This window comes from Ailuropoda melanoleuca, chromosome 14 (assembly GCF_002007445.2).
Source record: "Ailuropoda melanoleuca isolate Jingjing chromosome 14, ASM200744v2, whole genome shotgun sequence".
Classification (NCBI taxonomy): Eukaryota; Metazoa; Chordata; class Mammalia; order Carnivora; family Ursidae; genus Ailuropoda; species Ailuropoda melanoleuca.
In genome coordinates this window covers 14,215,152-14,229,118 of record NC_048231.1, presented here as the reverse complement: position 1 = coordinate 14,229,118, position 13,967 = coordinate 14,215,152, and the positions used below count along the sequence as shown (strand labels likewise).

The following is a 13,967-nucleotide window of genomic DNA, read 5'->3' as shown; positions in this document are numbered from 1 at the left end:
TCTCCGTCAAATAAATAAATAAAATCTTAAAAAAAAAAAAAAAGCAAACTTTTAAAACTGGTATGAACTTATGGGCCCATCCCTAAGGTGTGCAGGTGTGGATATGACCCTAAACACAATACAGACTCCCCATAAAATGTGAAGAACGAAAGTAGAATATAACCCAGATAAGAGTCACAAAGTTAGGGGCAACTGGGTGGCTCAGTCGGTTAAGCATCTGCCTTCGGGTCACGTCATGATCCAAGGGCCCTGGGATTGAGCCCTGCATCGGGCTCCCTGCCCAGTGGGGAGTCTATTTCTCTGCCCCTCTCCCCACTTGTACGCTCTCTCTCAAATAAATAAATAAAATATTTAAAAAAAAAAAAGAGTCATAAAGTGAGTCCAATAAAGCAGAGAAACAGAACTAGCAGGTAAACACGTATATACAGAAAAAGTAACTGTCATGAGGATATTGAAGCAGGGGGAGGAGAATGCTTTGCAGCATGGGTTTATATCATTTGCTCTTTGGTTTTCTGAGTATTGATGACTACTTCCCATCACCACAGACACCTCTGTCTTAAATCTTTTCCACCTGCTAATGTCAGACTGCCCATGATCATCACTTGGGTTAACACTTCCACCCACTCAGATGTTCAACAAGCAAGGTTAAACTATAATTTTTGAGTTCGTAAACACTGGAATGGTATTCGATCTTACTAGTAATTAACCAAATGTAAAATTAAGGCATTTTGTTTCACGTATAGAAATTAGCACAGAATTTCAAAAATTCAGTGCTTGTAAAGGTAGGGTAAGACAGTCTCATTCACTACTAGTGTAAGTACAAACTGATACTACCATTTTGAAAAAAAGGAATTTTGCACACCATGATAATTAAAAATATGTAGATAGGGGCACCTAGGTGGCTCAGTGGGTTAAGCATCTGCCTTTAGCTGAGGTCATCATCCCAGGATCCTAGGATCAAGTCCCATGGTGGGCTCCCTGCTTAGCGGGGAGTCTGTTTCTGTCTCTCCCTCTGCCCCTCCCCACCACTCATGCTCTCTCTCACTCTCTTGCACTCTCTCTCAAATGAATAAATAAAATAAAAATTTTAAAATGTAGGTAATTTGCCCCATAAATTCTGTGTCTAGGATTTTTTTTTTAAAAGATTTTATTTATTTATTTGACAGAGATAGAGACAGCCAGTGAGAGAGGGAACACAAGCAGGGGGAGTGGGAGAGGAAGAAGCAGGCTCATAGCAGAAGAGCCTGATGTGGGGCTCGATCCCACAACGCCGGGATCACGCCCTGAGCCGAAGGCAGATGCCCAACCGCTGTGCCACCCAGGCGCCCCTCTGTGTCTAGGATTTTACCCTAAGGAAATAATTTGAGGAAAAATTGAAAAAGCTCCATAAAAGCATTCGTTGTTTTCTAGAATAGTAAAAAAATGGAAATGACTTAAATGTCCAACGTCAGGGAAATCAGGGTAAGTAAATTATAATACACTCATTGAGTCAAACGTTACGCAGCCTCAGACATATAGAGAGACAGCGAGAGAGGACACAAGCAAGGGGAGTGTGAGAGGGAGAAGCAGGGTTCCCGCCAAGCAGGGAGCCTGTTGTGGGGCTCGATCCCAGGACCCTGGAATCATGAACCGAGCAGAAGGCAGACGCCTAATGGCTGAGCCACCCAGGTGCCCCCAGACATATTTTCTGAGAATGTCGTATTCTCAGACATATTTTCTGAGAATTTAAATATGGAAAAATGCTTATGCCAAAGTAAAAGTTAAGAAAGGACACATACAGGAGTGCCTGGGTGGCATAGCGGTTAAGCGTCTGCCTTCGGCTCAGGGCGTGATCCCGGCGTTATGGGATCGAGCCCCACATCAGGCTCCTCCGCTATGAGCCTGCTTCTTCCTCTCCCACTCCCCCTGCTTGTGTTCCCTCTCTCGCTGGCTGTCTCTATCTCTGTCGAATAAATAAATAAATAAATAAATAAATAGAAAGGACACATACTATACATTTTATTTTAACCATGTTAAAACATATATAGAAATAAGTACTAGAAGGAAATAGAGTAGACTTCAATACTTGGAAAGTTATCATTTATTTCTTCTATTTGAGAAAGACCCTTAAGTCTCATGACTTGTAATAATTCGTGATTTCTCTGAGGCATGCATCTGAAATACGTGACAGGTGGCTAAAATTCAAGAGTGAATCCCTTAGCTAGAGGGTGAGCTAAGGGAGCAGAGGCTGCGAGGGTTGGACCTCTGTCTTTCCTACACAATCTCCCCTGCCCTTATTTCCCAAAGAAAGAACTAGTACTACTGCAGGAAAGACAGTAAGGGAATAGATGGCTCCCAATGTAGAAATGGGAATATAACCAGTCACCAATGAGTTTAACACCAGTGTCTAAAGAAGGTTCTAGTGGTCTACACTCAGGAAAATCTGAATTTTTTAAGTTATATTACTTTATAGGGACAATTATATCCTATAGTACTATTTGTTAATGAGGGAATTCACAGAGGTCTTAGGATATAACCTGGAATGTCCTAAGTATACTGCAAATCAAAATGTTAAAACCATTTAGAATGTGATATGATACGAAAATATTTGTTTTTCATTTATATCTTTTTGTGTTTTTTAAATGTTCTACAATAAGGGGGAATAAACTAAAAATTAAATCAGTTCTAGAACATCAGGCCCTTTTCTCTACTAGACCAAGTAAGGTATATGACAGGAAAACCCAATCACAAAAAAGAACACAGTGGAAAGCAAAGCTCCATATCTCACACTCACCTTGTAGCACCTGTATTTATACAGAACCACCAGGAGAATAGTCATGACAACAATGACGCTGATCATGATAGCAGCATTCAGAATAGAGTGCAGGGCTCTCTGCCCTACGGTCTCCGTGTCTTCCGTGAATGGGGTATAGATTCTATAATAAAAGAAAATACAAAAGCCCAAAGTCTTAATGGATATCTCAAACCACACCCCTCTCCAACACCAGTTTTGTTTCCTTGATTTAACTGATTATCTTATGACTTTTTTTCCAGCTCAGCAATCTAGCCAAGAATTTTAGCTAAGAAAATTAGCTATACTCTAAAATAAGTGCTTCAAAATAAAAGGCGAGATCTAAAATGTGGAGAGGTGGACTTCTGTGAGGCAGACACTGGCTCCATCTAGTGGATCTTTATATTGAAATAGTTACTCATCAAATGTTCTTTCTCCACAGCTTATTAGTGATTTGTTTAAAGAACTGGATTGTACACATAAACTACCTAAACTACAAGTACTTGTCAAAGGAAGGTGGCTTATATAACGGCTTACAATTACTTTTTTTCACCTATAAGATGGCTGCAACTGGAGTTGTTTTGATATAACGTTACATACCCATCTTCCCCTTGGTTTCTCATTCACATATACATACTTTTATTCCAGGTTCCAGTGCTCCCAACTAAAAGACTTTATTTCTGACTCCCTTACAGTTAGGTGTGGCCATGAGACAAAGTATGGCCAATGAGTTTTAAGCGGATGTGATGTGTGGAACTTCTAAGAAAGGTGTTAATTCTGCTGAGAGATAAGTCTTAGGTCCCTTTCTCCCCACTATTTCCTGCTTTCTGTCGTCTGAATTGAAGCCTGGGGCTCCAGTACCAATAAGGAACCTTGAATAACCTAAAGGACAGAAGCCAAAGAAAAAGGAAAGAAGGAGCCTGAGTCCTTGAGGAATGTGAAGTCATACTACCAATCTGGACTGACCATCCTGTACCACTCTCTGGGAGAGAGATAAAATATGTATACCATTTAAACCAGTTGTTTTGATTTCCTATAACAGGACAGGAAACTTTCTGTTAAGGACTAAAGAGTACATATTTTAAGTTCTGTGTGTCATATGCTCTCTGTTGTAACCACTGAACTCTGCCACTGTAGTATGAAGGCAGCCATAGACAATATATAAATGAATTAACATGATTATGTTCCAATAAAACTTTATTTACAAAAATAGGTGGTGGCAGGCAGATCTGTCCTGTGGACTACGGCTTGCTAACGCTGTTCTATAATATATGGCCAAAACTAACTCAAAGTGATACAGATAATATTCCCCACTCTCTTTTGACTGCTATCTCCAACTCCTGCCCTTAGCCCTTCTCCCAAAAAGGTTAAAAGCTTGGCTTTTAGAACACCACACAGTTTGCTAATTCAAATTCCAAAATTCATTTAAAATTCTGAGCTCTACAGGGGCCCTACAGGGTCCCAGAGACAAAACTAGGTGAATCCGAATTAAAGCATTTTTCCTGAAGGCAAAGGGCTCATACCAACAGCACCAGAGAATCTACACAACAACCCCCCCAAGAGTCTAGAGAATGCCAACTTACGTGAATTCTTCATCCTTTCACTTAGCAACTTTTTTTTGCTGAGCATTTATTACATAACTAGCCATAGAAACAATTTGCCCTCATAGGCCTTCCGGTATAGAAGGAAACCAGGCTTTAAATAATGTAAAAAAACAATATATTTGCATATTGTGACAAGTGAAAAAGAACAGGTTGCTATGAGAAAGAGTATCAGGAAGGACCTAATTCTGTTACAAGGATCAGGGAAATTACCTTTGAGGACTTAACATTTAAGCAAAGATGAGAAGGATGATAAGAATTCATCCATCATAAATTGATTTTCAGTCTTCCTTTACTATTAAGTGACAAATTTTCCTCTACATAAAGCTTTAACTGCAATCCACAAACTTTGATATGTTTCCAATACCACTTAAAAATGTTTTCTAATTTTCATTGTAATTTCTTATTTGATCAATGGATATAGTTTTGGTAACTATGTGTGTACTTGAAAAAAGTGTGCATTCTGAAATTGTTATGTGCAATGCTCTAAACATGTCAATTAGGCCAAATTTTGTAACACTTTTTTTTTTTTTTAAAGATTTTATTTATTTATTCGACATAGATAGAGACAGCCAGCGAGAGAGGGAACACAAGCAGGGGGGAGTGGGAGAGGAAGAAGCAGGCTCATAGCAGAAGAGCCTGATGTGGGGCTCGATCCCACAACGCCAGGATCACGCCCTGAGCCGAAGGCAGACGCCCAACCGCTGTGCCACCCAGGCGCCCCTGTAACACTCTTGTTTATATCTTTATCCTTACTGATTTATTGTCTGCTTGTTTTTCAATTATTGAGAAAGGTATTTTGCAATCTGTCATGACTGTGAAATGTTTTTTAAGATTTTTAAAAATTTTAAGTAATCTCTACACCTGCCATGGGGCTTGAACTTACAACCCTGAGATCAAGAGGTGCATGCTCTACAACTGAACCAGCCAGGCACCCCCATGACTGTGAATTTTCTACATGTCCTTCTGTCATTTTTGCTTTATATATAATTTTGCATGCAAATATAGTTCAGGTACATTAAAAAAAAAATTCATCCATCAAATCTAGAAAAGGAAAGAATGTTCTAGCAGAAGAACAATGGGACCAATGGCCCTGAGGTGGAAAAGATTAATATTCAACTTTTTACCTGCTCAATTTCAAATAAATTCAGCCTTAACCAATGACACCATACATGAAATAGAATTCTGTAGCTCTCATTTTCTCTGCTTAAAGCATCAAATAATAACCCCTTTTTCTGTCAACTGCTCTATCAGAGAGGAAGAACTCTCTAGCCTTTGTGCCCCTTCAGAGCAGAGGCCTCCAAAGTGATGATGACACACTACAAAGAAAAGCCAGACCCGCCTTGAGAATAATAAAACACTCATACATACAGCTGTCCATCCTTCCGGGTATAGAAGCTGACTGATTTAATGGTAGCCACGACCACCACCATACAGAGAGTCACAGGGACAAAGAGCATGATCACATGTTTGGCGCCATATTTCAATGTCAGCTCTTCATCTTCTTCTTCATCTTGTTCCACCACCTGCCGTGAGTTACCCTGGGGTCGTCCATTAGATAATGGCTCAGGGTTGCCACGTCTCCGCCTTTCGCTGCTATGCTCATGCCGTTCTCTATTATCATTCTAAAAGCACAAGAGAAACTTTTTCAAGAAGTCAGACTCAGTACAATCAAGGTATGCTATAAAAACAGAAAAGGAATATTAGACCTGTGATTATGAAGAGGCCCATCATTACTTGAGTTCTAAAAACTCGAGGCAAGAAAGAATCAATTCACAAGAGGTGTGCAATGCAAAAGTCTAGATGAAGGATGCCTGGGTGGCTCAGTCAGTTAAGCGTCTGCCTTCAGCTCAGGTCATGATCCCAGCATCCTGGGATCGAGTCCTGCATGGGGCTCCCTGCTCAGCGGAGAGTCTGCTTCTCCCTCTGCCTGCCGCTCCCCTTCTTGTGCGCTCTTTCTCTCTCTGACGAATAAAAATCTTAAATAAATAAACAGACAAATGTCTAGATGATTTGTCGCTGTTCGGTGAAGGAACCCAGGTCCTCCCTCTCACCCAGCTCTTGGTTTGCCTCATTCTCCTCTGCTGTTCTCAACCTAACACAACTGTACTCATCCTCTGAGGTTTGGCTTAAAAACTGATACCTGCATGAAACCTTATTTGCTACAGCTGTAAGCACAGCAATCTCACCTTTTTCAAAATTATGAACTGCTTTCTACCTGTGGTTTCATACCAGTTATACAAGGAACTATCTCACCTTCATAATTTTTTTAAGTAGGCCCTATGTCCAACGTGGGGCTCGAACTCATGACCCTGAGATCAAGAGTCACGTGCTCCACCAACGGAGTCAGCCAGGCACCACTCACCTTCATTACTGATAAGACTTCAAATCTTTGTACTGATATACTAGGGAACTATTATTTCTTACAAGCACATGTAAATCTACAATTATTTCAAAAAATTATTTAGATGACTTCTAAAAATCTTTACAGAGAGAAATTAGGGCTTACACAATTCTGATGCCCCTCCAGCCAGAGGCATCCCCACCTTGCCCTGTATAGAGTGAGGGAAAAATAAATGTTTAACGAATGACGGAATGAAACTGGAACCTTTCTTAGATTCTACTTTCCTCAGTCTCTTAATCCAAACACTACTTTCATCCTTACCCTTTCTTACTCTTAAGTTTAACTTCCTTTTTGGGATCACTGTTCCTATCTAAAACTCAACTTTTTGTAAAGGGGAGAGTAAATCTCAAGAACATTAATAACAATAATAAAAATAATAGATAACAGGAGGAAAAGAACAGCACTCTTCCTCCTGGATAAGTATAGAATAGGAGAGGAAAGCAGACTGATAGTCACTGTTGCTGGTAAAATGTAATCAGTTTGGTTAAGAACAGGTTCTCTTAGGAAGATCATGTAAGAACATTCCACCCTTTTACCTCATTTTGGACTACAGAGTATGACTATTACTGTTATTCATTAAAAATACATTACACTCTCAATAATAGCTTAAAATTATTACAATGTACTGGAGATTGCGATATATGCTTTACATTAAATTCTTACAGCCACCCGGTCATCACCACTTTGTAGGTGGGGAAATGGCACAGCTAGGAAGCATTACAGAGAGGGTTTGAATCCAGGCATGCCCAACTACAGAAATCAAGCTCTTAACTACCTCTTGATGTGCTGTTCACAAGAAAACAAGGGAACTATGCAAATTCAGTGTGGGCTGAGTTCTCTTTTACTTTACTTTGAATATATTCATCCCATACGTAATTAGCAAAATTCTATATTCCAGGTATTGTGCTATGGCAATACTGAAACTAAAAAGATCTAGATGCTGTTCTTAAGAAGATCATGTTAGCTTTAATACAGGATAAACATTATATCAGAGACATGAAGTGCTGCAGGACTGATCATGCTGTGTGGTCCAGAAAGGCAGCATCAAGATACGATTCCTGAGAAAAGTGAGTGGAAGGTGAATGGACTCCAAGCAGAGAAGTGACAGTGGTGCAGAGGTGTGAAACTGAAAAGCAAGGCCTGTGGTGCCTGGGTGGCTTAGTCGTTAAGCGTCTGCCTTCCGCTCAGGGTGTGATCCTGGATCCCTGGGATCCAGCCCCGCATCAGGCTCCTCCGCTGGAGGCCTGCTTCTTCCTCTCCCACTCCCCCTGCTTGTGTTCCCTCTCTCACTGGCTGTCTTTCTCTCTGTCAAATAAATTAAAATCTTTAAAAAAAAAAAAGCAAGACCTACACAGAAAACCAGTGAATACTCCTGCACTGGCTGGGCAACAGTTTGTCAGGGCTAGTGGCAGAAAAAGGTTAGGAATAGGTTGTAAAAAATCTCATTTGCCATGCCAAGGGACTTTAGACTTTGTCCTGTAGGCAATAAAAAGTCATAAAAATTGTTAAGGTTGAGGTAGTGACACATTAGATTACAATTTGTTTTAAAGAAACCTGACTGAGTGGCAATGAAATCAAGGAGATGTATAAGAAAGATATTACAGAAGCAGAACTGACAGGGCTTTGTAGCAAATTACATGTGATGGTCAAGAAGGAGTCAAGGATGATCCTGGAGGTTTCTGGCATAAGGGACTGGGGAGGTGATGATGGCACTGATAGGGCAGGGAACACAAGAAGATGAGCAGACAGGAGGAGAGGAGAGCTATTTTAATTAGGGAGATAGGTGAATGTGAGGTGTCTGCAACCAGTCAGCAAAGTCCAAGGGTAGAGGTGGGGGAGGGGCGCCTGGGTGGCTCAGTCCTTAAGCATCTGCCTTCGGCTCAGGGCGTGGTCCTGGAGTCCTGGGATGGAGCCCCACATCAGGCTCCTCCGCTGGGAGCCTGCTTCTTCCTCTCCCACTCCCCCTGCCTGTGTTCCCGCTCTCACTGGCTGTCTCTCTGTTAAATAAATGGATAAAATCTAAAAAAAAAAAAAAAGGGGTAGAGGTCTAAAAAAAAAAGGGGGTAGAGGTTATGGAAATGGATGAAATCTCAGGAAGAGAGTATAGATGGAAAGCAGAACAGTATGGACTTGGCCATTATGTAATGCAACAACTGTGGAAAGAAAAACAGAGTGAGATGACAATCAAGGAGAGAAGTCAATAACCCCTAAGCTTCAGCAGCAGGTGACAGGAGAAAAACCAGCCGAAAAGATTAAGAGAAAAATAGGGGAGAGGGAAGAAATCCCAGGAACAGTACATCACAGCAGATGAAGGAGTACATTTCAGAGGTGTCATCAACAGTCAAGCAGTGTGAGAGCTGAAAAGCCACTAAATTTAGCAGGGGGAAGTTGGCCAATATTTTTACAAAAGTAAAACAGTTAAGAGGGAAATGAGATCACAAATCATAATGAACTGGGGAATGAATGGAAACTGAGAAGTTAAAGGCAATCATTCTTTGAAGCAAAAAAAATAAAAGATGTGACAACAGAAGGGATTCACATTTGAAAACATTTTAGGGATGTTAGACTTGGGCATACTTGTCAGGTCAAAGCATAGAGTCAGGACCAGCAGAAGAGACTGAGGATACAAGACAGGGAGATGATAACTCATGGAATAGGGTAGGGGATAAGTGGAAGGGAACAGAAGAGAAAAGAGTTGGCTTTACAAAGGAACTGGTGGTGCCCTTTACCTCAGTCTGGAGGTCAGGAAGTAACTTCTTGACCTCACACAGAAAATATTTATGAAGATTTAAACCGTATGAGGAACAGAAAGGAAATTATTCCAAAGCACAAAAGATAGAAATACATACACCTAAGAAAGGTAATTTTTGCTGAACACAGTTACTGGAGTGACCAAAGTCCAGTGGGAAGGCAAAGTAGGCTCTGGAGGACAGGGACACAGTGTGACAGATAGCTGAAGAGCAGAGTTGAGGAAATTCATACTTCTATTTTCTTTGAAGGAGGTGACTAAGTCATATGCTAAGAATGTTTTGTTTGTGACTAATGTTCAGCAATACAATTATGACCAACTTAATGGGTTGATTACTGTGCACTATAATCCAAAATACAAATAACAGCTCTCTTTATATAGTATTTAATAATTTACAAAGCACGCTCACATTATTTCATTTATTCTTTGTATATATTGAGAGGTTTTGGTAGATAAACATTAAAACAATTTGTCCAAAATCTCAAGGCCAGAAAACAGGAGACACAGGAATCAAATTCAAGTCTCTTGTTTTGAAATCTGTGTTCTTTCTACGGCACCACAGCTGTCCTATTAGGCTACATCAACAGTTTAATTGGGTAAGTCTAGCATAATATGTTCATTCACAGTACTCAACTGGATGTTCTGGTTTATAATGAACATGAGCCAACCCCACCCTGCCCCACCCCTGAAGCTGATATCGGATGCTAGAGCACTGCTTAATGCACCCTCTCTCTTTATAGTACTTTGGATACTATTTTTTAAATTGACTATATGTTTCAATTTCTTTAAAATACAATTTATTTAAACAGGTAAAATTTTCACATGACTCTAAAGCAAAGATATAACAAGGAATAACATTAAAAAAAAACTCCCACATGACTCTCTACTTCGTTGTCTAATGCCCCAGTTTACCACTGACATTGTTCTCTGCAAAGTTTCTTGATGTATATACAAGCAAATAGAAGTACATAGTCTCATTCCCCCTTTTTTACACAAATGGTAGTATAATAAATGCACTCTCCTATACTCTGCTTTCTTTGCTTAACTATGTGTCTTAGAGTTTTTTTTTTAAAGATTTTATTTATTTATTCGACAGAGATAGAGACAGCCAGCGAGAGAGGGAACACAAGCAGGGGGAGTGGGAGAGGAAGAAGCAGGCTCCTAGCGGAGGAGCCTGATGTGGGGCTCGATCCCATAACGCCGGGATCACGCCCTGAGCCGAAGGCAGACGCTTAACCGCTGTGCCACCCAGGTGCCCCTAGAGATTTTTTTATACATCAGTACATAAAGTACATCCTTATTCTTTGAAAAACAACTTTTTATTTTTAAATTATTTATTTTTTAAAAAAGATTTTATTTATTTGATAGAGAGCCAGTGAGCGAGCAAGCACGAACAGAGGAGCAGCAGGCAGAGGGAGGAGAAGCAGGTTCCCCACTGAGCAGGGAGCTCAATGTGGGGCTCAATCCCAGGACCCTGAGATCATGACCTGAGCCAAAGGCAGACGCTCAATGACTGAGTCACCCAGGTGTCCCGAAAAAAACCTTTTCAAACCAGCTACATAGCCAGTGTATGAATGTATCATAATTTATTAGGCCAATCCCCTAATGATGGACATTTAACTTGCTTCCAACTTTTTTCTTTCTTTTTTTAAATTAAATTCAATTTAGTTAACATGTACTGCATTATCAGTTTCAGGGATAGAATTTAGTGATTCATCAGTTGCATATCACATGCAGTGCTCATTACATCAAGTGCCCTCCTTAATGCCCATCACCCAATTATCCCATCCCCCTACCCACCTCCCCTCCAGCAATCCTCAGTTTGTTTCCCTGAGTTAAGTGTCTTTTATGGTTTGCCTCCCTATTTTCATCTTATTTTTCCTTGCCTTTCCCTATGGTCATCTGTTTTGTTTCTTAAATTCCACATGCAAGTGAAATCATATGGTATTTGTCTTTCTCTGACTTATCTCACCTAGTATAATACCCTCTAGTTCCATCCACATCGTTGCAACTGGCAAAAGTTCATTCTTTTTGATGGCAGAGTAACACTCCATTACACACACACACACACACCACACACCCCGCATCTTCTTTATCCATCCATTCATCTGATCTGTGGATGGACATCTGGGTCTTCCCGTATTTTGGCTATTGCGGACATTACTGCTATAAACATGCTTCCAACTTTTTGCCATTTACACACACTGCTAAAATGAATGCCCCCTGTAAGTTATTTCACATGTACAAAGCGTTATCTGTAGGGTAAGTTTCCTGAAGTGAAACTACTGGGTCAAAGTACATACGCATTTAAAATCCTGATACGTATTGCCAAATCACCCTCCCTAAGGGCTGTACCAGTTTAAAGACTCAGCAGTATAGGAGAGTTCCTATTTCAACAAGCCCTATCAACAAAGTAAGCTATGAAATGCTTGAATTTTTACCAATCTGATACGTTAAATATGCGAACACAGCGTAACTTCTTTTATTATTAGAAAAGATGAGGATTTTTTTCTATGAACTAAGTATTCATATCCTTTGCCATTGGCTCATGGTACTTAGAACCATATCTGGCTTATGGTACTTTTAGTTTCTAGGTTTAATCACTACCCTTATTAATTTTTTAAAAATTGAATGCCAGGGATACAGCAGTCGAAAAGACAGATAAGGTCTCTGTTCTCATGAACTGATTTCAAGCAGGGGGAGAGAGATAATAAACAAGATAATTAGAGCTGGAATAGTACTGTAACAGGGTGATGGAATAAAAAATATGCGGGATGGGACTACTTTTATCGTGTGGCCAGAGAATACCTTTCTGAGGAAGTGACATCTGAGCTGAGACCTAAAGGATGAAAAGATGTGAAAGGCCTATTGTGTAGTGAGGGATTAACGCAATAGGTCAGGGGTGGCCAAGCCCTGCACATGCCAAAGAAAGACTTGGCCTGGTTCCTGGGAGATAACCTCTAAGCCCTTGGAATAGCCCGCCTGTTAAGAGTGTTTTTATTTACATGAGGCTTCGGGCCACACTGGTAACAACGCGATCTATGGTGAAGGTCTTGGGCCACAAAGTATCTGCTTGACCTTGGGAGGGTCTAGAGAACTGTGGTCTACAGGACTAGCCCCCAGTAAAACTCCTGGACACCAAAGCTCAAGTAAGCTTCCTGGTCAACAACACTCTGTGCATGTTTCTGGGAGAATTAAGCACTGTTCCTATGACTCTGCTGGAGAAAAAAACTGGAAGTTCATGCCTGGCATCTCTTGGACTCTGCCCTACAATGTGTTTATCTGCTAATTTTAATTTATATTCTTTCTCTGTAATAAACTATAGCCAGGGAGTATAACCAATGAGTATAACAGCTTTTCTGAATTCTGTCAGTTCTTCTTGCTATTCACTGAACATGAGCATGATCCTGGGGAGCCCCAAATATACTTGTACACTGAAAACTACAAAATATTTGCTAAGAGAAATGAAAGAACAAAAGCAGAAATAGACAAATGAGACTATACCAAATTTTAAAACGTCTTTGTATCAGAGAAACAATCAACAGAATAAAAAGGAAACCACAGAATGGGAGAAAATTTTTGTAAATCATGTATCTGATAAGAGGGTAAATATCCAGAATATATAAAGAATTCCTACAATACAATAACAAAAAAACAAATAATCTGATTTTATTTTTAATTTCATTTTATTTTTTTAAAAGATTTTATTTATTTATCTGACAGAGAGCAAGAGAGCACAAGCAGAGGGAGCAGCAGAGGGAGAGAGAGAAGCACGTTCCCCGCTGAGCAGGGAGCCCAGTGTGGGGCTCCATCCCACACTTCTCCAAAGGACATATACAAAAGGCCAATAAGCATATGAAAAGATGTTCAAGATCACTAATCATTAGAGAAATGTAAATCAAAACAACAAGGAGATACCATCTTACACCCCTGAGGATGGCTACTATCAAAAAAATAACAAGGATTAGCGAGGATGCAGAGAAATTGAAATTCTTGTGCACTACTGGTAGGAATGTAAAACAGCATGGCTATTATAGATAAAAGATTAAAAACAGGATTATCTTATGATCCAGCACCCCTACTTCTGGGCTTATATCCAAAAGAATTAAAAGCAGTATCTCAAGGAGATATTTATATTTGCACACCCATGGTCACTGCAGCATTATTCACAAGAGCCAAGAAACAGAAGCACCACAAATGTCCATCAGCAGACAGAGAAAAATGTGGTGCATATGTACAATGGAATATTATTAAGCCTTAAAAGAGAAGAAAATCTTGTCACATGCTAAAACATGGATGAAAGTTTGAGCACATTATATTAAATGAAATAAGTCAGTCACAAAAAGACAAATGTTGTATGATTCCACTTACTGAATATCTAAAGCAGTCCATCTCAAAAAAAAAAAAAAGACCAGAAAGCATAATTGGGACTGCCAGGGAGTG

The 13,967-nt window shown here is 40.0% G+C and overlaps 1 protein-coding gene across 3 annotated transcripts in view; it reads right to left on the bottom strand.

Annotated features, from left to right (window-relative positions):
• Positions 1-13,967, bottom strand: part of PSEN1 (presenilin 1) — a 73,309-nt gene that overhangs the window by 32,746 nt on the left and 26,596 nt on the right. For all 3 annotated transcript variants that reach the window (XM_034643362.1, XM_034643361.1, XM_034643363.1), the window contains exons 4-5: positions 5,743-5,996; positions 2,774-2,915 (exon numbers count right to left, since the gene is read on the bottom strand). In XM_034643362.1, the coding sequence (XP_034499253.1) occupies positions 2,774-2,915; positions 5,743-5,996 (396 nt within the window). The remainder of the gene's footprint in view (positions 1-2,773; positions 2,916-5,742; positions 5,997-13,967) is intronic.